The 23,257-nt window shown below is 47.8% G+C and overlaps 2 protein-coding genes across 2 annotated transcripts in view; one reads left to right on the plus strand and one right to left on the minus strand.

Annotated features, from left to right (window-relative positions):
* sgip1a (SH3GL interacting endocytic adaptor 1a) overlaps positions 1–19,266 on the plus strand; it is a 39,920-nt gene extending 20,654 nt beyond the window's left edge. Inside the window, exons 7-24 of the mRNA XM_076015949.1 lie at positions 1,103–1,111; positions 2,753–2,764; positions 4,022–4,043; positions 4,133–4,217; positions 4,453–4,535; positions 5,716–5,790; positions 6,951–7,013; positions 7,233–8,027; positions 8,661–8,782; positions 8,935–9,088; positions 12,385–12,444; positions 13,300–13,411; positions 13,800–13,955; positions 14,407–14,542; positions 14,650–14,852; positions 14,949–15,013; positions 15,640–15,804; positions 16,139–19,266. Coding sequence (XP_075872064.1) covers positions 1,103–1,111; positions 2,753–2,764; positions 4,022–4,043; positions 4,133–4,217; positions 4,453–4,535; positions 5,716–5,790; positions 6,951–7,013; positions 7,233–8,027; positions 8,661–8,782; positions 8,935–9,088; positions 12,385–12,444; positions 13,300–13,411; positions 13,800–13,955; positions 14,407–14,542; positions 14,650–14,852; positions 14,949–15,013; positions 15,640–15,804; positions 16,139–16,161 — 2,340 coding nt within the window. The 3' untranslated portion in view covers positions 16,162–19,266. The remainder of the gene's footprint in view (positions 1–1,102; positions 1,112–2,752; positions 2,765–4,021; positions 4,044–4,132; positions 4,218–4,452; positions 4,536–5,715; positions 5,791–6,950; positions 7,014–7,232; positions 8,028–8,660; positions 8,783–8,934; positions 9,089–12,384; positions 12,445–13,299; positions 13,412–13,799; positions 13,956–14,406; positions 14,543–14,649; positions 14,853–14,948; positions 15,014–15,639; positions 15,805–16,138) is intronic.
* A 596-nt stretch (positions 19,267–19,862) lies between these two features.
* On the minus strand, positions 19,863–22,053 carry insl5a (insulin-like 5a). Its single transcript, XM_076015956.1, has 2 exons — positions 21,560–22,053; positions 19,863–20,479 (listed from the first exon to the last, which is right to left on the minus strand). The coding sequence occupies exons 1-2, from the start codon at positions 21,735–21,737 to the stop codon at positions 20,325–20,327; spliced, it is 333 nt and encodes a 110-aa protein (XP_075872071.1). The 5' UTR covers positions 21,738–22,053; the 3' UTR covers positions 19,863–20,324.
* Positions 22,054–23,257: the final 1,204 nt, after the last annotated feature.

A 23,257-nucleotide genomic window follows, 5' to 3' on the forward strand; every position in this document is an offset into this window, starting at 1 on the left:
ACTAGTGTTCCTCAGTGAGGGGACACAGCGTGGCCGTGCGCTGTGAATAATTCAGGCTGGAAAGTCGGCAACAGCTGAAGCAGTGCAGTGAGATGGCCTGCGGTCATTTGAGGTCCTCCAATCAATAATTTAATCCGCGCTGCGTTCGGCTGCAGGCTCCTCCGACCTGGTCAGGTGCAGCGTTTTGTCCCGGCCTGATGACGGTTGAAGCCCATGTATGCAATTGTAGAATATTGGAGGATTTGTTTTTTTTAATTTCTTGACCCAAACTGTTGAGCGTCACATTGATTTACAAAAAGCAGTCGTCCTCTTTCCTCTTCCTCATTATATGAATACGCTGTTTATTTTTGAATGAGTGTTCTTCGTTATTCTTATCCTGCTCTTTGCCACCGCCGCCCCGGACTAGAGGGTGACATTTCAAACTACAGATGTGATCGTGAAACTCCCGTCGTCATCTCCCACCCCCCCCCCCAGTTCAAATTAGCCTCACAACGGCTGATGCAAGACTTTCTCCCCCGCACATGAATTAGATGAGTCACACAAGTCACCCCCCCCCACTCCGCAGCAAGTTCGGGCAGCTATCGGCGATACAGTCGCTCTGCTGAACACAGTTTGACAACAGTTAGCTGTTCCCAAGCCACTCTCACTCCCTCTGCTGTGAGTTCTTAGAGCTGAGATTCAAACAGCCAAGGCTATGTTTGCATGTTGGGAAGTTTTTCTCCACCAGAAGGTCCGTCTCGACCGGAGCTCGGCTCCAGGTTTGAAGGGAAATCCTGGCGCGCAGGTCCAGTGTTTAACGTCCCGGCTGCCGCGGTCGGCAGACTTCATGCGTCACGCGCCAACGTTTGTCAGATCCTGCATGAATTATTCAGGTGTAAACAGGATTGGGCGCGGAACATCGTGACCCGCGCTCTCGCGGCTCGCGTCGCATTAAACCTTTGCCAGTAGTTGGTGTCCCGTCACGTCACAGCATCTCAGCTTCTCCACGCCTTGCCAGTGTGAGCAAAGCTTTTGTCCAAGGAATCTCACTGACTGACTTCTCCTTCTCTTTGTTTCTCTCTTTTTCCCTTTCCGTTGCTGCTTCTTATGTTAACTTCTGTAGAGGAGTCCGGTAAGCCCCCCCGCTTTGCATCTTTCTCTGTGGCTCTCTTTTCTGCTGTGTTTGTTTAGCCCTCTTGCTACTTACTTGCTTGTCAATAAGTGCATTTTCTGATTATTCTGATGGTTCTGCACACAAGCAGCAATATGGAAGCCAACGCTTGGGTGTATCATTTAAAAAGAATACTGTGGCATTTGCATGTGTGTCGCTGCTGTTGATTTGTTGGCACCTCAGATGCAAAAGTGCTCTGCTGAGTTCTTTCCACTGACGAGGATTAATAATCCGAATAATCTGGTTTAATTGGTTCTTGGATTTCTCAGAATTTCCTGTTTTCCAGTAGCGAGCGACGCATGGAAAAAGTCTAGGAAATTTATTTGAGACACCAAAAAGACCTCAAGTACACTATGATTGCCCACAGTTTCCACGGAAATCATTAGACAGGCTCGACTCTTGTATAATCCGCTACTCCTTCCCAGGCCTGCTCATTCATGTTAAAAAAAAAAAAAAGTAAAAATAAAATGCACAGCAAATGCAACATATTCTACTATTATTTATTTTTTAGCATATTGCATTTTTCAATTTGTCTGTTTCCTCAAGGGGTTTAGGATGTTTGTATGTGAGCCGTCCCAGCGTCACCCTTCCTGTTTATAGAGAGCAGGAAGAACGCCATTGGTCACAGCAAGCAGATGCATTTTTTTCCCCCTGCTGTACCATCATACCCAATGAAATGAATCCATTTATCAGCGCGTCCCACCCACTTGACGCAAGGATATTCACTCATGGCTCACTGCTCAACTAGAACGAGCACAAGGGAGGGAGAGAGAGAGAGAGAGAGAGAGAGAGAGAGAGAGAGAGAGAGAGAGAGAGAGAGAGAGAGAGAGAGGGGGGGGGGGGGGGGGGGGCGGGGGGCGGGGGGGGGTGGATGCCTGGTGGATGTGACTGCAGAGGGGAGAGAGGATTTCTACTGGAATTACAGAGCCAGATAGGAAATGAAACCAGACTTACAAGGATTAGAGGAAATATCGACAAACCGACAGGGATTGGTCACTGAGCTGTTAGCGAACAACTGGAGTTTAGCCAAACAGAAAAAACAAAAAAAGTGCAACATATTGATGATTATGCTCATATTCAAGGTGGCTTCATTGACAGCAATAGAAATACATGGTCCATTATCTCCTCACCTTTTTTGTTAAAAGCATGAAGGCAAATTATTTTTGCTTGAAGCCATCCTGAGGAATATATAAAAAAGGTTTTTGTTTGTTTGTTTTTAATCATAAACGTTTGCACCCCTGGTGGCGCGTGTGTTGTACTGCAATCTGCAACTGCGGCAGTGCGGCCTCTTTGTCACTTTAATCAGAAGTGATGCGCATGTATTTTACAAAACATTTCCTAAAATGCTGTATTCCGTCACGCAGCGGTTTGTTGCAAACCTGGATTGGATTTTTTTTGTTTTTGTTTTTTACGCTTAACATGACTGCCTGCCACTCCGTGTCCCACTCACTCCACTCGTCCAAGACGGTGTCACGTCAGTCCCGCCCCTCGGCCTCAGACCTGAGCAGCTCACGTTTTGCTGCTGGTGCGATGGTGTTTGCTTGTACTGACTGTCACTCTCTGACCAGGTGTCTCTTCTCTCTTCCTTTTTGCTGGTCACAGAGACGAAGCCCGGTAAGTGTCCCTCTTCCTCCGCCTCCTGGGCGTCGGCCCATATGTCACACGCTCTCTGTTGCCTTCCGCTCCTCCCCTCGCCTTTGGACCGAGTGGACTGAACCAGACGGCAAACGCTGGCTTCGGTTGCCGGGGAGACGGCTGCATCCACCTCGGCTGCGCTGGCCTGCCGACTGAGACGTGAACGCAATCTTCCAGATTCCCCAAATCACTCGTGTGCTTGTTTGCGACCTCCGCGGCGCCGCTCGCGGTCTCTGCAGTGGGAGGACACGTGCACGTGTGACAGCTGGACCCTTTGATGTCTGGCTTCAGTCACTTCCTGTCTCCCTGTTTCCCACTCACAGCCACCTTGTCTTCGGTCTCCTGCACGTTGCCCTTTCTTGTCCTTACGGGGACCTTGTCAATGTCACTGTGTTTGTGCACTGGCACACACTGTCAAAGCACACACGGGCAGGTAACGTAACATTGCAGCTTCCGCTCCAGCAACAAACACTTCCCCCCCCTTCAGCCGTGTTAGCCTTTAGCCGCCGGTCATTGGGGGGGGGGGGGGGGCTGCTTCTCTTCAGGTCTTTCAGGGTTTTCCAATAATTTGACCATTTTGGGTTTTGGAAGCAAATAAGAGGATCTACCTCCTTTCTAACCCGGTATTAACAATGCTAGCAGCTAGTAGCGGGGGGGGGGGGGGGAGGGTAGTTGTGTCTTCTACTGTTAAACAGACACTGACGAGGTTTGTTTTGGGGGGGGGTTGCATGGAGTTTTAGCGAACGTCAGGCTTTTAGTTGACTTGAAGGTCTTTCAAAGTGCTAACCGACCACAATTATCTCGACGGATTTGAAGAATTCCAACCACGTTCAACCGTGCACCAAAGTCCTCGGATTTTCCCTGCAAGATGATTGGTCACGCGTTTTAACCGATACGCTAGCAAACATTCCTTCTCTGACCTCCACCACTTTGCCTATTGCCCCATTGACATCCCTCAATGAAACGATTGTGTATTTGAAGCTTGCATACGTTTTAGTTGTACACTGGAACAAGTGCATCACAGTCATAATATATAGAATGTTGTACCGTTTCACGGATGCATAGTCGGCGATGTGTGATTGAAATGGGGCTTGACCTTTTTCTGCATGACAGTCGAAGTTTGCAGTCATGGAGCCACAGTAAATAACAACAACTAAAACCTGCTCTTGCTGCCTTTTTGTCACCTTCAGTGTCTAAGCATCTTTTCTCTGTACTTTTTGTTTTCGAATCTTCCAGGGACTGAAAAGAAACACATCCTGTAAGTATCTGTGAACCACCAGCTTCAATTGGAACGGTTCTGAGGCGCAGAGAATCTTGGATGTGAATGTGTGTCAATGGTGTTTGCAGTTGAAGAGATTGCCCGGCCACGACGTCCGGTCCCAACTCTGCCCATTGCAGCCCCCACGGCAGCCCCGGCCACACAGCCCCCCAGGTATTTACACCTCTGCTCCCAGAGAATTCCCTAATAGAGCTGAACGCCCTCCGTGAACGATACACAAACATGACACCGTGCAAAACAAGCAAGGCAGGGTGGGAAATGTAACGGAAAGATGTGTGCGCTCTGCAAGGCTCCTCTATATTTGTGCCAACGTTGACAGCGTTATTTGCGAAGGCAATATTCCCCCGCCGCTGGCTCTCACCACGTCTGTCTCTGTGCTGTCCTACAGTCAGCCAACACCAGTCTCTGAAGACACAACAGCCTTATTTGGGCCTCCTCTTGAAACATCCTTTGGAGAACCGAAAGTTGAAGGTAAGCAATTCTCTGTCTGTCTCGTCTATTTGGAATATCTTCGTATTGTCCGTGCAGTTGGAGTGGTTTTTTTCGTTAAAACCATCACTTTATAATAACAGAACGCAGGTTCACACTGTGTCGTAGGCGCTGCCGGCTCAGCCCAGCCTGGCTGTCACAGCGGATTTCCTCTGTGTTCTCTCTCTGCAACCCCCCCCCCCCCCCCTCCCTCCCTCCCGCTCACCTATTTCTCTGACATCATTCGTTCTTCCCTCGGGCTTCACTGCGCTGTAGATTCTCTCCATCTGCCCTTTGCCGAGGTCAAAGTTGAAATTGGCGCAGCGAGGTCACGTTTGTGTGCACGGTGCAGCTGGTTAATATTCAGAGTCTGCCGTCGCCGCCTCTCTTCCCGGGATTTAGTGTCCCAGGCTGGAGCTGAGCCCTAAGCTGTTATGTAACCGACCTGCCAGGCAGAACTTAAATCAAGCGGACGTAACTCCGTTTATTCAGACACACAGGAAATCTGTGTGGGAGATTCTCCTCTGAAGAAACAGGAAATATATATGCCAGGGACGTATTGACGGTCATTTTGGGTGTGAGTGTGCCGATGGCGATCAGTTGAACAAAACAACACGTAACCACAACATACAAGAAACTGCACCCAGTGCAGTTCACACAGTTGCAAAGCCTCGCTGCAATATGTTAAACCGGTTGCTTCAATGTACGTTGCAACTTCTTTTCTGTAACGGGGCAGATTCTTTTTTTTTTTTTAATTTGAGTTGACTGTCGTTTGAGTGCCCGTGTGGAGCCGAACTGCTTCCAGAAAGGTTTAATTTAACATTCCACACAATGTTCATGTTGCATTGCTGTGGCATCTTAAGACGTAAAACCTGTTTCCTTTCCCAGACGTCTATTTGAATGAGCAACATGTTTGCTTTCTTTTCACCCTTGTTGTTGTTGTTGTTTGAACCACTTGATGTCCTTGGAATTCACTCAGTCAGCATTCGGTCTGTATTAAAAAGAAACTCAAAGAGGCTTCAATGTTTCGCCACATGATGAACAAATCTCACTGAAGGCAGCGGTGTGATGTGAGATGATTCCCCTCGAGGCTCCTGCTGCTATTTCACCCTCCCCAAGTCTCTCAGCTATAACACTCTTGACTCTGTCCCCCCCCCCCCCCCCCCCCCCCTCCCAAACTCAGTGGCTCTGTCTGAGTCAGACGCATGGGCGACTCCCCCGTCACAGCCCTCTTTGACCAGACCTTTTCCCACAGGAAGTAAGTTTTCAGATCCCCGTGTGTTATTTCGTTGCACGTCGTCTTCCCCCTGGAATGGCTGCACGGCTCCATCAGCACATCTCGTGAACCCCCCCCCCCCTCATCGTCAACTAACAAACGGACCCAGTCAAACAGTTGTGTGCAAACCCCCTGTCATTTCACAATTCTGTTCCAAACCAACTGCTTTTGATGGACGTCGTACAGCACCGTCCCTTTTCCCTGTGCCTCTACGTGTTGGCATGGGTGAGAGTCTTTTGGTGATGCATCGGTTCAACTGTGGTGGGTGTGCTTGGGAGTCTTGCACTTCCAATATTTTATTTTTTATTTTTGGCAAACTCTTCAAAGGTCCCATGACATCCCCGTTTTCAGATCTTCTATCCTGGACCACAGCAGAGCAGCCTCACACTATTAACTATTCAAAAAACCTCTCCAGTAAGCGGCATGTTGAGCCTTCTGTTACCGCCTCCAGCTGTAAACACAGTTAACAAGGGTTTCTTTTTGTGCCTTGAAGACTGTGTTTTGCAGCCCACACCTTCTCTTTGAAAAGCAGAACGAGTGAAGGGTTTCTGTGATGCTTGCTGACAGGCTTGGGACACATACTGGTGTTGGGGAACATGGATCAAGTGAATTTAGCATCGTTTGTATGTCGTTTGGTCGCTTCAAACAAATGTATTCAAGCACGACTTTGGATGGATGTAAGATGGACCTGTTTCAGTGGTGATGCTTTCTTTTCTTCTGTTTTTTTGCCCTGTGCTTGCTCTGATTGATTACTATTAAAAAGAAATCAATAATCAAGAAAAGGGGAAAAGGGGGCGGGACATTGATAAGATTTCATCCTGCACCCTTTCAAACATGGAGAGCATGGATACCTCTGTCGTTGTGTTTTTGGTTTTCTTGCCTAAGCATGGTCGCGTATTTTATTTGTTTCATGTTTTTCTTTAAACCTCTTAGAAAAAAAAAAAAATCAATAATATGGGACCTTTTGGAAACATGTACAACATACATGTTTCTATTCTTGCAAAAGTCATCAGTGTGTGCAGCCAACCCTCGGTGCATCCCTTCCCCTCGGACCAATCCCAGCCTTCATCAGCCTTCATCAGTAGTCGCTCACTCACACTGTTTTTTTGTTTGTTTTAATGCATGTATCTTTTGTCCTTCAGCTCCGCCTCCTCTTCCTCCCAAGAACGTCCCTTCAAGTGGACCTTCCTCTCCAGAGAATGCTGGTGAGATTTCTACAGGGCAGAAATGATTCACATTCCGTACTCTCAAATGTGCTTCAGAACAAAGTTAAAAAAAAAAAGTCATTTCATCAAACAATGCATTTGTCAACCATCTTGCAACAATGAAACCACCGACCAGCAACTTTGCATGAAGCACAGTGAAGTCGATCTCCTCACCTGTCAGCGTTTCATCTCCGCTCACTTTTTGCTGCTGTCCTTCAGAGGCGCCGACGGAGGCGGACGTCCCGAACCGGAAGCCCTCCATAGCCGACTTGGACAACATCTTCGGACCGGAGCAGGACGGGGCGGCCGAGGACGTGGCGGACAAGTGGGTCTGCTTCAGCGAGGAATCGTCCGAGCGGCCGCCGCCGCCGGCGCCGCTGGAGGAGGAGCCCACGCCTCCTCTGCCAGCCTCCTCCTCCTCCTCCTCCTCCTCCACTCCTCCTCCTGCGCCTCCTGCTGCTGCCGGGTCGTCTCCCGCGGCAGAAGACCCCGCGCCTCCTCCCCCGAAAGAAGAGGCTGCGCCCCCTCTACCGACCTCGCCGCCCCCCTCCACCGAGCCAACGGGACCGCCCCCCCCCCCAGAGGACCAGAGCGCCGTCCCACCCGCCGCATCTCCTTCCTCTCCTCCTCCTCCTCCTCCTCCTGCTCCTGCTCCTGCAGCTGCTGCTGCGCCCGCCCCTCTGGACTCGCCCACTGGCGTCCCGCCACCCCCCGCCCCCAAAGCGCCGACCCCCCCGGTGTCGCCTCCCCCCGCCCAGGAGCGGGCAACAACCCCCCCCGCCCAGCCGCTCCGCACGCCACCCGGAGAGCCGCAGCCGCAGCAAAAGGCCGACGAGCGAGCCGAGCGAGAGGGCGGCGAAGCGGCAGCCGACGCCCCGCCCGCCGACGCCCCGCCCGCCGACGCCGGCCCCGCCCCCGTCAGCCGGAGTTCGCCCTCCCCGCCGCCCCCGCCGCCCCCCACGTACCGCACAGTGGTGTCGTCACCAGGCCCCGGAGCGGGCGGCACCAGCAGCGGTCAGTGGAGAAGTCTGAGGCTCTCAGTCACTTTATCATCGTGTTCTTGCATGGCGGATGAGTTTTCAACTCCAGTTTGTTGCTGTGGAAATTATTCCCCGACTCACACCAGCTCAAAATGAAATGATACAGATAGAATCTGCCTGCTAACAGTATTAGCATTATTCCTAACAGGGTTTAGCCACGTGGTGATTGCAGCCACTGTCACTTCATCATTTTGATCTCTACATGTCCTTCATATTCTGCCACAAGTCAAACTTTGTTCTTCCTTGTCCATGTTTGGAGGGCGACTGGGGGGGGGGGTTCATTAATTGAAGAGAGAAGTCTGTTTTATTTAGCCGGCACTTTCTGAGAAGTGGAGCAAAAAAAGATGAGTGGATTCTCTCCCTCTCTCCCTCTCTCCCTCTCTCCCTCTCTCCCTCTCTCTCGCTGGGAGTTGAACGACAGGACAGAGACGCACGTTCTCGCTTAAAAACAACGGCAAAGTGAACTTGGCACCCTGACAGATGATAGTGTGTTGGTTTTCTAGTCGCTCTTTTGTGTCACCGGGCCTCGTCAGAACTAAGTGAAGTGTATAACCTTGTGGGGAGGAAATGTTTGAGGCTCTGCTTGATGGGCGCTTCTCCTCCGCAGGTTCTTCCTCTCCGGTACGACCAGCCACCCCGTCATCAGTCAGCCCCACCCCGCCACCGCCACCTCCTCGCCCCCCTTCGCGGCCCAAACTTCCTCCAGGGAAGCCCAGCGTCGGAGATATCGTAAGTCTTGCTGATAAACAGTTTTTAGCATCACTATCGGAAGGTTTTGTTGGGGGGGGGCTGTCAAACCTTATTAAGCGTCTACTGCATCCCTCCTGTGTTCTGTGTTTATTGATTTGTTCTCGCTAATCTTTGCGCTCTTTTCTTGGCAGAATCGTCCTTTTAGCCCCCCGGTGCATTCTGCCAGCCCCCCTCCCGTGGCCCCCCTGGCGCGGGCAGAGAGCACCTCCTCCATCTCCTCCACCAACTCAATGAGCGCCGCCACCACCCCCACGGTCGGTAAAGAGCTCTCCGTGTCCGTGTCAGGTGTGTGAAGACGCCAGGGCCGACGGCCGACCTTACCTGGGACTCGTGTCTAATATTAAAAGTGGCCCCCTCCCTCCTTCCCTCCTTCCCTCCGTCCGTCCTTCCTTCCTCGTGCTCTGCCTGTCTGTACTGTGTTTATCCGGGGGTCTTTGAGCTTTATTGTTCCCACTGTTCCATTCAGAAGATCTGCACACCACGTGAATACGACTTGACTGAAACAGAAAGTGCCCCAACCTCCTCTGCCTTCTTGCCCCAAACGTGTTAATGAGAGACGTTGTCGTTTGGAGACGCAATTGAAGTTAATAAGTCATTACTGCGCCGGTCTCATTCTGACTGCCTTCCGTCTATGATTGGAATTCATTACTCCAAAAGGTCAGTTCAGTAATCCGCTGAAACGACTCACAGTCATTCAGTGTGCTTTTGGTTGGCGCTCAGACACGGGCAAAGTCATGTGTTTGAACTGACAGTGGTGAGTGGGATGCGCTGCAGGAGTGGCAGTGTGTAATAATGTTGATGGCAGAGCCAAGCAGTTACTTCTAATTGGCAAAATATTGGCACGGCAACTGTTTTCTGTTTCTGCATTTAACTTCAAACTCGCGCTGCCTTTTTTTTTTTTTTTTTACTGAATAATAGCAACTCCCACAAGGTTTGACTGTCTGAATCACAATAGAGCTACAGGATGCACGCTGGAGGCAGGAGCACTCGCATCAAGACAGGAATGTGGTGGTTGAATGTTGCTTTTCAAGCAAATGGCTTCTAAAGTCTTTGATGGCGTTTTCTGTTTTCTCAGTTTTGGCTTTCTATCTATCTATCTATCTATCTATCTATCTATGTATCTATCTATCTATCTATCTATCTATCTATCTATCTATCTATCTATCTATCTCTATATATATTTCTTTGCACTTTAAACCAGTTTGTTTGCTTTGCTTTGCCTTTTTTATGCTTTGCTTTTCATTTGACTTTTTCTTTTGGTCTCTCTTTAATTTCTCCTTCGGCTTGTCAGAGGACGATGCTTATGTAGACAAACTGCCCACCTTTGAGAGACACTTTGATTCATTTGCAGGTATAGTAACAATACATCTCTGGGAGCAGGGGGGGGGGCAGGGTTGGAAGGAGGGGCGTGTTCTCATCTGTGGGTTTATGTTCCTCCCTTCTCCCTCCTAACAGCCTTTTTTACCCACAATTCACCGCAGGTTAAGAGTGCAAAGGTCGTAAGCGAGTGCTTTCAAGCCTCTCTGTTGGGACAAAGACTCTTTATTGGAGTTGTCTGCTCTGTCTCAGCACTGAAAAAGGCTGAATTGTGTGGAGACGCAAAAAGTCTTTTTTCCAAAGAGCATAACATGGTGAAGGTGAAAGAGAAGTGAGGCAGAGTAATGATAGAAATGGAATCCAGTCGTCTTGCAGCAGTATTTTCACTGACTGTGTCTCCCCGAACCTGCAGCCGTTAGCTGACAGATGTAGGGACGCGCCACACATCCATCTCACTTTCTTCCAAGCCGCATTTCTTTTTTCACCCTCACTTCACCCGGTTGTTTTCGCCGCTCCTGTCCACTCATACATGTTTGTGTTGCATGAAGGATGTGATTCAGCATCGCTCATCACGATGCCTCCTCGCCTCCTCTCCTCACTCACTGGTTTCTCCTCATGTGTTCACCCTCATGGCCTCGCTCCACAGCGGAGAAAAGTCTGCCGGGGGGGGGTGGGGGGGGGGGATCTGCATCTGTTACGTAACTTTTTTGTGCAACAACAAAAAAAGTGCCCCCCCACCCCGGCCCCCCTCGCGCACATCTGCCCTTTCATGAGACTTTTCTCTCTGTTTTATGACTGTGCAGTAGCGGCTCTTGTCACGTCGCCATGGCAACCCCCCCGTCTCCTCTGTCGGCGACGCACACTTTACTGTGTGTGTGTGTGTGTGTGTGTGTGTGTGTGTGATACCTCTACCTCGAGTGTGTTGGAGTGTTTGCGTGCTGTCAGACAGAGTCGAGCTGTATCAGACGAGCAGCGGCTGTACGGTCAGGCAGTCGCACTCGGCCCGTCCCGGCGCTTGACCCCTGACCTCAGCACCCTTTCCACCTTTTTTGCTGCAGTACCTCGAGTGGCCACTGGGAAAAATATTTCTTTCATTTTCGCTTTGCGGTGTCCGCAAGGTCCGCAAGGACACCGTCCCTGCGTCAAAGTGTTGAAAGTGATCAGTTGTCCGGGGGGGGGGGGAACTCACGTCTTCCCTCTGACAGTTGCAACTGTGTTCTTTGTTGTTCTGGCTTCGGAAAGACACGTTATTTCCTGCTCGTGTGCAGTGTGAGGGATCCTGACACGCTGCTTCTACAAATGCAGCTCTTTGATATTTAATCTTAGGAACCTACTTCCAGGATTTACTGCTAACAATGGTCAACAATGTTTCGAGTTATATGTGTTTTGTTGCAGTGGAAAAATGGCTACAAAGCTAAAGTGCTAGGTGCTTTATATCAGCAGGGTCTTTTTTGATGTCGTCCTGAGGTGTTTTATTTTATTTTGTCACCCAGCGGAATGTGAATTGAAGCATTCACCTTCACAATCTGTGTCCCCTGGAGCTGCCCAGCCCTGAAACTGGGTCGATGGTGTGTGATGGTGTGTGATGGTGTGTGTCTGTGCGCATCACCGGCGCTCTAGACTCAAATCTCAAGCACGCCCCCTGCAGGATGGGCTTGCACACTGCGCTCTGCGGCCATGAGTTGCATTACATAAGAGGTGGCGGCCTTGGGGAAGCTGCCGTCGTCTTCATCTTGAGGAAGACCAAACCACCGCAGGACGAATGAGCGGCCGATGAAGGAGATTTAGCCGAATCTTCGCCGTCGACTCGTATCGAGAAACAAGCAGACTCGTTTGTTTTGGCGGAGCAGCAGTCAGACTCTCAGCCTCCACCCTCTCTCTTCCACTCATGATCCTCACTTGCACACCTCCGCCTCACGCACGCACCCAGGACAGAATCCCCGTCCCTGGATGTCGTCACGTGTCTGTTTTGTTTTTTTCTGTGTGTGTGTGTGTGTGTGTGTGTGTGTGTGTGTGTGTGTGTGTGTGTGTGTGTGTGTGTGTCGGCCCCCTGCGCCCCCTCTGTCCCAGCCTCTGCATCTCCACCTCACTGTGTCATACGATAGGCCTGCCATGTGAGACTCACACTGCTGTCCTTCTCTCCCTCTCACCCCTCCATCCCTCTTCCTCCACCCTCCTCCTCCTCCTCCTCCTCCTCCTCGTACCTTTCTCTTGACCCCGCCCTCCCTCCCTCCCTCCCCCTCCCGCCCGTCCACCCCACACAGAGAATGACCAGCCATCCCTTGTATGGTTTGACAGAGGGAAGTTTTATTTAACCTTTGAAGGTAAGTCTCCTCAGCACCAGGCCACTGTCAGAGGCTCACTCACTCACAAGCTTCTCCCTCCCTCTGCATTGCTCCCCCCTGAACCCTCCTCCCACCCATCATCTGACCTCTCCTCCCAGCTGAGACCCCTTAAGAAAAGAGAGAGAGTGGAAAAAAAAGCATCTCTGCTACCTCTAACTTACTTCTAATGACTGACTGTCCATGCTCATTTTGTCTCCGTCGACCACCTTCCATTGATTTCCTGAAGAACCTGAGTTCTTCGTGCACTAATCTCACTGATCTGACGTCACGGTTGCCCCTCCCCTCCTCCCGTCCTCCCCTCCTCCTTCTTTTTCTGGTCGTTTGGTTCTCGGCTTGACCTTTTGGACTGCTGTCTGATCTTCTGTGGTTCTGTCAGAGCGACTGTGCTTCAACAGCATGTCTGGGATGAGCATGCGGCACTCCACCGACTTCTCTTTCCAATCTCGCCATGCCCTCTTCCTAGCGAGCTCAGCTCTTACATGTTGCATTCAAAACCATGCGTGCGCCGGAGGCAGGCAATGAATGGCCTGGTTCAGTTCTGCGGTCAGAGGGCAGAGAGAAATGGGTGCGCATAACCTGCTGTCTTCATTCCACTTTACTAACACCATTTCACTCTTCTTGCTTTTAATCTTTGGATTCCATCACTGTGCATCGCTACCCCGTTTTTCCATCCACACTGTCGGCTAGGAAGAGCGTAGTCTTGGCTTGGGGATTACAGTGTGTCCGCGCGCTTGTTTCCATACTGGGTGAAGGTTCCTGACATCGTCCTCAAAGATGGAAGGACTCTGTTCCCACGTGTGTTCACCTCGCTGTGTGTACTTGTTTCACCTCCAGGCTGCTCCAGAGGACCCAGTCCTCTCACCATGGGAGCCCAGGACACGCTGCCTGTGGCCGCAGCATTCACAGAGACAGTCAATGCCTTCTTCAAAGGGGCTGATCCCAACAAGTAGGTGCACGTGAAGACTCTTCTTTTCCCACTTTATCTACAGTAGGATTTACCTGAACGGACTCACAGCGTTTCTGCATTTTCTCACCACCTTTTGTTTTTTGATGATGTCATTTTTGTCTGTGACATCACTGGGGATGTCAGCTAGTGATACTCTCTGTTGTTTAGTGCTGTGTGTAAGTAATGACCAAGTTATTTCAACTCAACAGTTGGTAAAAACCTCACCATCGCAAGTAAAAACATTTGTGACAGCTTCGGAAAATCAACTTTGATTGATTTATTTGATGCCTGTGTGATCCGATTAGTTCAAAGACGACCGTCTTTATCTGCGCTGATTTCTGTCTAACCTTATAGGGTTTTGTTTTTGTTGTCTTTTCGTCCCTGACAGATGTGTTGTGAAGATCATAGGTGAGATGGTTTTGTCGTTTCCAGCTGGAATTACGCGGCACTTTGCCAATAACCCGTCGCCCGCCGTGCTAACCTTCAGTATAACCAACTACAGCCGACTGGAGCATGTGTTACCTAACCCCCAGCTCCTCTGCTGGTAAAGACACATCTCACCATCACCCTGTCTAAACATAACCATGAAAAGCAGCCACACAGAACACAGGCACTGTAACTGTCATCTCCCTCACAAGGCTTTAAAATCTGGACATCTTACAGTTTTTACGTTTTATTGTGACACTTTACATTGTAACCCAACTTCATTTAAAACAAACAAAATCACCATTCGATATGTTTTTGTAATGTGTATTTAAAAAAAAAAAAAAGTCTCTCATTGAACATATGCAATCAGGCCATGTCTTGCAAAATGCAAAATGTAAAATCCCAGTATTTTCAGAGTCAATAGTAATACAAAGTTCACAATCCAAGATGCAGAGTTCTCAATGTTACATTTGTCAAAACAAATTGATTTTTTTCACACATATCCATGTTTGTTTGTTTATTTATTTATTTATTTTTTCAATGTACTCTTCCCCCTCGCCTCCCACCAGCGACACCACCACAAAAGCCAAGGGGGATTCCAAGGACTTCTGGGTGAACATGCCAAATCTGATAACCCACTTAAAGAAGGTGGCCGAGCAAAAGCCACAGGCCACCTACTACAACGTGGACATGCTCAAGTATCAGGTGAATGCCACCATGCCAATCCCCATCACACTGCTCATGCCATTTTAAGCTCCTCTGTCATCGTGCCACCTGGACGGAATCACTCATCGTTTTCCCACCACGCGCAGGTGTCGGCCGACGGGCTCCAGTCGATCCCTCTGAGCCTGGCGGTGAGCTGGAGGTGCGAGCCCACCAGCACCGACCTGAGAATAGACTACAAGTACAACGGCGAGGCCATGACGACGCCGATGGCCCTCAACAATGTCCAGTTCCTGGTCCCTGTGGACGGCGGGGTCTCCAAGCTCCAGGCCGTCCTGCCCCCTGCAGCGTGGTACAGGCCCGTGCCCCTCGACACACCAGGAATGTTCACAATCTACATCTAGATCTGTTCCGATTGTTTCTTTCCGTCTCGTTGCAACCCTGCTAGGAATGCCGAGCAGCAAAGAATCCTCTGGAAGATTCCTGATATCTCCCAGAAATCTGAAAACGGAGGTATGTACTGCACGATAACATGAACACGCTGAAAGACAAAAGTGGCCTTTGGCACTGTTGTTGTACAAAACTAGACATCGCAGGTCTTCCATCATTAGGGTGCTCATATTTTTTACCAGCTTCTGGAGTTTTTCTTTTTCTTTTTCTTTTTTGTCCTTGCAATTTTTGATGGCTTTAATCAGGGGACAGCTGAGAGTTTCACTTTCAGAGTTTTGTCTGTATTTGCTGCCTTTGACTGAAATAAAAGCCAACAGTACATGCGGTTGAAAGACTTTTCTCATCTCCCTGAGTCGTGATCATTTCTTAACAGCGCATAGAGCCGAACAGTATTTGGCCCCAAAGCCAGCCCCCTCTTGTGGCTTCACCCAGTAGTTTTCATCAAGGTGCTCATCTGCGTTCAGTCTAACTTTAAGTGACATGCCTAAATATAATACTTAGGATATTCTGAAGAAAGTCATTATTTAAAAAACAAAACAAAAACGACATTGCTCACATTGCTGAATAAAGGGAACCGAGGGCATGCTATTGCAGCCACTATGGAGCTGTCCAGAGTAAAATCTTACCTCTCCACCTCCAGCTTGAATTGTTCATGTGAAACCTGACCTCGGTTTTTCTTTTCCTTCCAGGTGTGGGATCGCTGTTAGCTCGCTTCCAGCTGACGGAAGGCCCCAGTAAACCGGCTCCACTGGCCGTGCAGTTCACCAGTGAGGGCAGCACGATGTCGGGCTGCGACATTGAGCTGGCCGGCCCGGGGTACCGCTTCTCTCTTATCAAGAAGAGGTTCGCCGCAGGTCAGTCAAGATAAATATCCACGCCACATGGCTTCATGCCACAGATAAACATCAGGGACATGCATTGCCAAGTGCACACATGCACTACAGAAGGAGTGAGCTTTGTCCCACTTGGTGCATAATGCCAGCAGGAATATAAAATAGAACTTGCAATTCATTTCTATATAGTCCACAGTCTTTGCTTTTGTCTCTGTTATGTACATTTAGGATAGGATCGTATGATTCTTCTTCTCCTCAACTTAACCTTACACATAAACATTTTTGTACCCTCGTGAAGATGTAAATCACAGCAACGGATGACAGTACATCTGATCTGATGGGTGTGTTTGTGTAGGAAAATACCTGGCGGACAACTAAGTCAACCCGCACTACTGAGAGCAGACGGCATCGCTGACCCGCCGCCGTGGTGCCGCCGTGGAGGACCGAACAGACACCAGACAGACTTTTCCGTGAACCTTCTGCGAACCCGCGCGACAGGTTCGCAGCATACCCAGCAGTATTGTATAACGTTCATATAGCATCGTGGAGCTGTTTTAGGTCATGTAATTACTGTATTTGTATTCATTTCATAACATCTGTATCGCTGCAGTGACTCGCCTGGGTTCCTCCTCCCAACCCCCAACCCCTACACCTCCCCCGGTCTGAAGTCTGTGCCTCTGTCTCCCTCCTCCCCTGCCCCCTCGTCAGTGTTAGGTGGTGTTTCTTTTTCAAGTTTCACTGCAGCTGCCTGACCCAAAAAAAAAAAAAAAAATACAAAACACAGACGTAAGGCATTGTTTCGAAAACGTCGGCCGTCGTTCACTGCTCAGAGACACAGGCAGGAGTCGTCCAACACCACAACGTCCGTCTTTATCTGAACACCTGGACGCTAAAAAGTCCCAAGTCAGCTCGACACATCTCGAAGCAGGTTAGTTGCACATCCGTAGCAGATTAAACATTCTGTGTCTGTCAGGATCGGCGACCATTTAGCAACTAGTAGAGTGATTTAATGACTCGATCTGATGTGTGCATCACACATGATTACATTAAGCAGGTTTCCAGAGGCCAGCTGCTGGCGATCAAATGATATCCCATCACCTCCTGGTACTACAGGGTGACATAACTTTGGATCTCATTTATTTATTTATTTACTTCCCCTCCCCAATATAAATGCACTGATTAGTCATTCAAACTGCTGTTTCATTCCTCTGGTATACACTGACATGAAGAGGTGTAGTTCATTTGCTTATTTATTTTTTACCAGGTGGGCAGCTGCAATGATAGATCCGTGTAAAGGTTGCAGATTAAGTAAATATGTTTCCTGTCAGAACAAAACAAGTGTACAAAGTGTCATTTTAAACCACTAATATACTGTATATCATAAAGGGCGTTTGGTGTTTTCCCTCGTATTGTCCGATAGCCTCTCAGCTGTCCCCGGGACAGCGCTGATAGACTCCAGAGTACATGACAGCATTCTATTTTTATTTATTAATGATTTGTTGTATAAAACAAGGTGATTCTGTAAACAGAGCTTGAACGCTATCGCGCGGCTCAGAACCCTCAAGAGGTATAAATATTTGAATTTCTCTCATTTTTGTTATCTGTGTAGTTGAGTAACCAGGTGTACAGTATAAGGTATAACTTTTGAATTTATTTCAGATATAATTTTTTAACTCGAGTGCAACAGAAGATATGAGCTATATATGGGTTTGCGGGGGGTTATTTAAAAATAATTGCTGAATATCTTCTTGGACGCTGTGTTATGCTTTGTGAAAGCAGTGTTAATGTAGAGCTAGTCATGCCATGGGCAAGGGCCACACAAAAGATATATATTGTCTTATTTTTGAAAATTCGGCATATTTGAGTCCTTCAACAGTCTGCGGTGATAATTACACGTGTGTTCAATAATGAGGCTGGAGCCAGGAAGAGGTTAGCAGCACCGTAGCATCAAAACTGACAAGTGTCTCTCTTTAAGGATAAAATATTTGAGACCGTCGTTGTTCAAACTGTAAATCGCAAAAGATTAAATTAAAGTTGTGGTCATAAAATTGGGTATCAGATGTGTTCATTTACAAGCTGGATGATCAATCTGTTCCTAGCAGTATAACTCGGTCTATATATTCTACTTCTGGTTCAAGTACAAAAGCGCTTTTGTTTCCTGAAGTCCAGGGACGCATTTCCAGTCGCAGACTTCTTTGCGTTAAAATCGAGTTTTTCCCCCCCGAGTACCACGACTGAATACAACAAAATAAAGGCGAAATGATGGACATTCACCGCTCTAATGACCCAGCGGACGTGGCACAGCGGTGTCTGCGAGCTAGCTAGCTAGCTAGCCGACATTAGCAACGACGGTCAACGGCAGTGCAGCAAATCGGGCGTCGATGTCGTGCTTTGCATTTGGGCGACATTGTCCCCTGCGCTGCCTTTCTCGCCTCGTTTGCATTCCTCCATTGTATAAAATAGTAACAGTAGTGGAAGAAACATCAATATTATTCAGGGTACTGCGCTAGCAGAAGTGTGTGATGTGGGGCAGAGCGTCTACTCCAGCCATGCTCCTACGCTGTTGCGCCTCCTGCTGGCTCCCGCCTTCAAAACGACAGATAGAGAACTTGACGTTCTTCTCCTGATCGCTCGTGAGGAGCCCCCGCTGTTAATATGGTGGATACGGAGATGAGCAAGATCTGTCAACTGGGACCTTGTCCTTTTTGTTGAAGTCTCATAGACGGAGAGGCGATATGTTTTGTTTGCTTCAGTCCAATGTCGACCGTGTGCTTGTTTATGCATAAAGGTTCTGTTTAATTCACCCCAGTGGTAACTGAACTCCCGACTGCATCGAGGTTCGCGGCTTCCTTGGATCCATGGCTTTGTTTTGCATAAATCATAATGGTCTCTGTGAGATGACGTGAATGGAATGAGGTTTGAAACAAGGTTAAGTTGACCAAAATGCTTTTTGTTTCTCTTCCTTTTGGTTTTTGTATTTAGTGTGTGTGTGTGTGTGTGTGTGTGTGTGTGTGTGTGTGTGTGTGTGTGTGTGTGTGTGTGTGTGTGTGTGTGTGTGTGTGTGCCCTGAACACGCAGTCTTCTGTTAAGGAGCATAAGGTGCATATTTTTGAAAATGGATAAAAGCGGGCTAGAAATATTATATTGTTTAATGTGTAAAAGGGGGGACAGAAAATAAAAACACTGTGCTGGTGACTTCCTGGATGCTCTGACGCTCGACACGAAGAACAAAAAGTGTATGTGAAGTTTAGCTGAAGATCTCTGTACTGTACTTATTGTAGGTCAAACATTGTGTTAAATGCAACCGGTCGTGGTCCATTCGGGGCTGCTGTAAAACTTCTTGGGCTGAATTAAGGAGAAGCAACTTGTCAAAACACTGTTTCCTTTTTCTTTTCTTTTTTTTTCCCCCCACCCCCCGGTCTGATTGGCCAATAAAATGTCACTTTGCGGTGGAAAACAATTAAAAACAAAAAAGAATCATCACTTGGTCCACGTTTGCAATTATTCGCACGCCCTCTGCGAATGACCGAGGTTGAGTTTGATTTGTCAGAGCTGAAGCTGAGGGTGACTGGTGTCACTTTGCCCTCTGGCAACATTTTCCTGTGGTCGCGTGACTCCACCGGGTCCTTCTGAAGGTAACCGCTTGTCCGGTCGAAAGGGAAGCTGCGACCTTTCAGCATGACAACAGTCCCTCCAGCGTGATCTGCAGGGCCTGCAGCCGCTGTGCTACAGGTTACACAGCAGCTTTAGAGTCTTATTTGAACCCATAGTGACTTGTTTCATAGACATGTAGTATATTCCAGCGTTATCAGAGAATACTGAGAACTATCTATTAATATATCGCTGCACAGTAATATCAGTGTGTGATTAGACATATTTAGAAATACAAATGAATAAGTAATGTCCCTAATGTTATTCACCTCAATTTTCATACCTCCAGTTGTCTTTTTGTCAAGCGAAGTTCCGTGCTTTGAGGCTCTGCTTAACTAATACGTCAACACACAATGTGGCATTGCTGCACTAACATACAGTTTGTGAATCAATATAGTAAGATGAAAGACCTCACACCCCAGTAAATGTTAGCCCCATGCAAAGATATTTATTAGACAAAAAATAAGTTTGATTATGACAGAAGACAGCACATATTTTCAATAAATACGTGGAAACCTGAGATGGTACGTTTATTCCCACAGGTAACATAAAATTTGGGGAAACGCCAGACCCGCACTCTTGAATACATCAACTCTGGCTGCAGTGATCTTTATCATTTATTTTTCATGCAGTTTAGATACTTGAGTTAAAAAAAAAATTCCCAAGTGGTTCATATTGTCATCCACAAAGGTCCCAAGAATATCAAAAGCAATTACAAAACCAAAACAATATTTAAAGCACCAGTGGATACGAGCGCGCGATACAGTCATCAGATAGTCGTTTTTTTTAAACATCAATATTTCGATTCAACTTTGTTGTTGTTTTTTTTTCTTCAAAGGGACAAAAGGAAAAGAGTCACTTTGATAGAGTGGAAGAGAGGGGGCTGGTCCTCAGCACAGGTGGGTCAGGTCGCTTTTCCTGCAGCCCACCTGGCAGCACGTCATGGTCAGGATGCTGTTTATGTCCCGTCTGCTCAGCTGAGGGCTCAGGCTCAGGCTCAGGCTCTCCAGGCTGCTCTGCTCCCCCAGGCCCAAACCTGGAACAACTGAATGCAAAAACACACCTCAGTGATGCTGCAAAAGAATATCGTCTTTCACACAATGTTTCTTTTACTTGAACAACTTGATCTGTTTTTTGTTTTCACGGTGGTACAACAAATTGCCAACGACTTGTGCAATCGGGGTCGGCCTTTTCATCGGATAAGGAAACTCAAAATGACCACTCAAGCGCTATTTGTCTTCTCTACTGTCACTTTCCCCTGGCTAATCAGCGGGAATTACGCTTTAACTTGGTTTGTTTGTGTTTCACAGACAGTAAGAGAGAGCGGCTGCCTGTTTAATCGTGGCATGTGGGCTTCTTCAGCCCAATGAGTGATGAGAGCGGGCGGCGGCGCTGGGCAAAGGTTCTGGCCGCTGCGTCCGTTGGACCGATGGGAGTGAAAACGCTTAGCGGGTTCTGGAAACGTCGCCCCCCCCCCCCCTGAATTTTACAGCTCTGAAACTTGGCAGAAGGGTTCAGCAGTTAAATCGCATCACATTTGGAATACTGGGTTATTGACACTTGGAGATGAAGACAGAAATGCTCAGGTGTTTGAGAAGACAACGTTTGCAGAAGAATTGGGTAGAAAATATTTCAAGTGAATTGTAGCTCCTTCCAGGACTGCAAGGAAGAAGAGCTTTGTTTTCACAGGGAGGTATTACACGTTTTACAGTACAATCTCTCAAGACTAAATAAAAGAAAATAAGGAAAAAGTATTTTTTTTTGTTTTTTTTAAAAAATTGTATTTTAAAGAGCCACAAAGTGCTGTGTTGAAAAGCTTCTCTACACACAAAAATATGACATTTTATTCCATTTCGGATACCATAACCTTTTATAATGAATGCATATTTTGATTGTTTTAAGTATTCAGTATTAATATACAACATTCTCCAATAATAAGTCCAGATTTATTTTCTCACAAATAATGTATTAATGCATTATTTTTCTGCCCACACAGTCTAATACGACACTAAACCCTGTGCCACAAAGACTGGAGTTAGTCCAGATCAAACTGCAGTGATCAATCAGAGGCGAGTGGATCTCAGTCTCTAGTCTGCTGTAACACACGAAAGACAAGTGGTCTCACCATCGCCGTCCGCGTCCATCTCGGGGAGGACCCTCCTCCAGCGGGAGCCGCCGCAGGTGTAGACCACAGCCCTGAGGAACTCCCGACCGCACAGCTTCACCGCCTTCACCTCGCCTCGCACCTGGCTCACGTGCACAGCTGCGCACAGCAGCAGAGGCAGCAGCACCAGAGCTCTCATGCTGGACTCTTGTCTTGCAGATAAAGGACAGAGGATTTCCCTCACAGTGATGATGATGATGACAGCGGTGATGTCCTCTGACTCAGAGCGGAACTATTTCCCTGGCCCACGGCTCGCTTCTCCTTTCATTATATACCCTCGACCTACCATGTTCATCAGTATTCCCCGAACTCCGCCCACCCTGTCCGTCCCCAATCGCATGCAAAGACGACCAACGCATGCACTCCTTGTCTTCCCCCTTACTCAATGGCAATCAAGCCCTTTTATGTTTCCGGTCCTCTCCACTATCACCACCCTAAAGACAAAGCGGCCGTCGTCATTTATTTATTTTTTTCACAAACTGCCAGATGAAAATCACATTAGGTGAGAGCATCCTCCTGGGCCTCTGTGCGTTTATGTGATTTAAGACTGCGAGTGCGCGGGGCTGGAGCCGCACTGCGTGGCTAATTAGGCGATGCAAAGTGACATCGCCCCCCCCACCCCACCTCTTCACTCAAACAGGTGTTTCATCCGTTTACGGCGCCCAGATGGAGCGGCCGGCGGGGCCGTAACGGCCAGATTAGGCCGCATGAGAGGAAAGGAGTCAATGTTGACAGTCCATCATGCAGCTCATTAGCTTCGATCTTTGACGCAGGATGTCACTGGAGTTATATTATGTTTAGATGGACATGAGGTGGGCGTAGAAAAGTAAAGAGCTGGGTTATAGCTATGGGGATGAGATGGGGAGGAGGGGTGTAGTCGCTCAACAGTGGACTTGTTTTTGTTGTTTTTTTTCTCCTTTTCAGTGGAAATTTGTGTTTGCTTAAATGACATTTTTTCAGATGTTCATCATTCCAACAAGTTTTAATATATCCAGAATGTAAAAACATTTCAATATTATTTTCTGTTCCATGTCAAAAATGTATTATTTGAACCTTTTTTTTTTGTTTGTTTGTTTCACCTATTTCACTTACTCGACTCTGACTCAAGTTGTTTCAAGTTCTTTGCTGATTGGCTTCTTAGTACCTGATTGGCAACACCTGCTGATTGAACAGAGTTCAGAGAGCGGAGACAATTTGGAGAACACTCGGCTGATTGCAGTGACGGAGTACCGGCTCTTTTGGTGGACGGCAGCTTTTCAATCACGGTTTAAAAAAAAATAATAAATAAATGAAAGACTTGCCGCCATCTCATCCCTCTACAGTCCACAGGTAATTTACTAAATACACGCGTAAGGTAGAAATCACCAGCAGAAGGAGCACAGGAAGCAGTATATGGAAAGAGATAACAAACTGAGCAACAAATAACAAATGAAGTGCCATTGAATTGTACAAAATAACTTTACAGTACTTTTATGAATTTACTTTTGTGGCAACAGACTGACAGCATTATGCTAGATCGTTTTGTGGTTTACTAATATTTCAACCAAATAAAAGTAGAAATGAAAGACTGAAATATCTTTAAGTATCCAGCCTATAACATTTCTCCCCTTGTGATTGGAGCTGATGGGTTGTGCATTTTTTGAGGGTTCTTTGGGTTTA

This window comes from Nelusetta ayraudi, unplaced genomic scaffold, assembly GCF_046127955.1.
Source record: "Nelusetta ayraudi isolate G7.1 ecotype Tasmania unplaced genomic scaffold, CSIRO-AGI_Nayr_v1 ptg000204l, whole genome shotgun sequence".
In the NCBI taxonomy this organism is placed as follows: domain Eukaryota; kingdom Metazoa; phylum Chordata; class Actinopteri; order Tetraodontiformes; family Monacanthidae; genus Nelusetta; species Nelusetta ayraudi.

Coding starts and splice junctions, on each gene's coding strand:
- insl5a (XM_076015956.1), bottom strand. CDS start 21,737: ATGAGAGCTCTGGTGCTGCTGCCTCTGCTGCTGTGCGCAGCTGTGCAC. Junction 20,480..21,559: donor GATGGACGCGGACGGCGATG/GTGAGACCACTT, acceptor TTTTGCATTCAG/TTGTTCCAGGTTTGGGCCTG.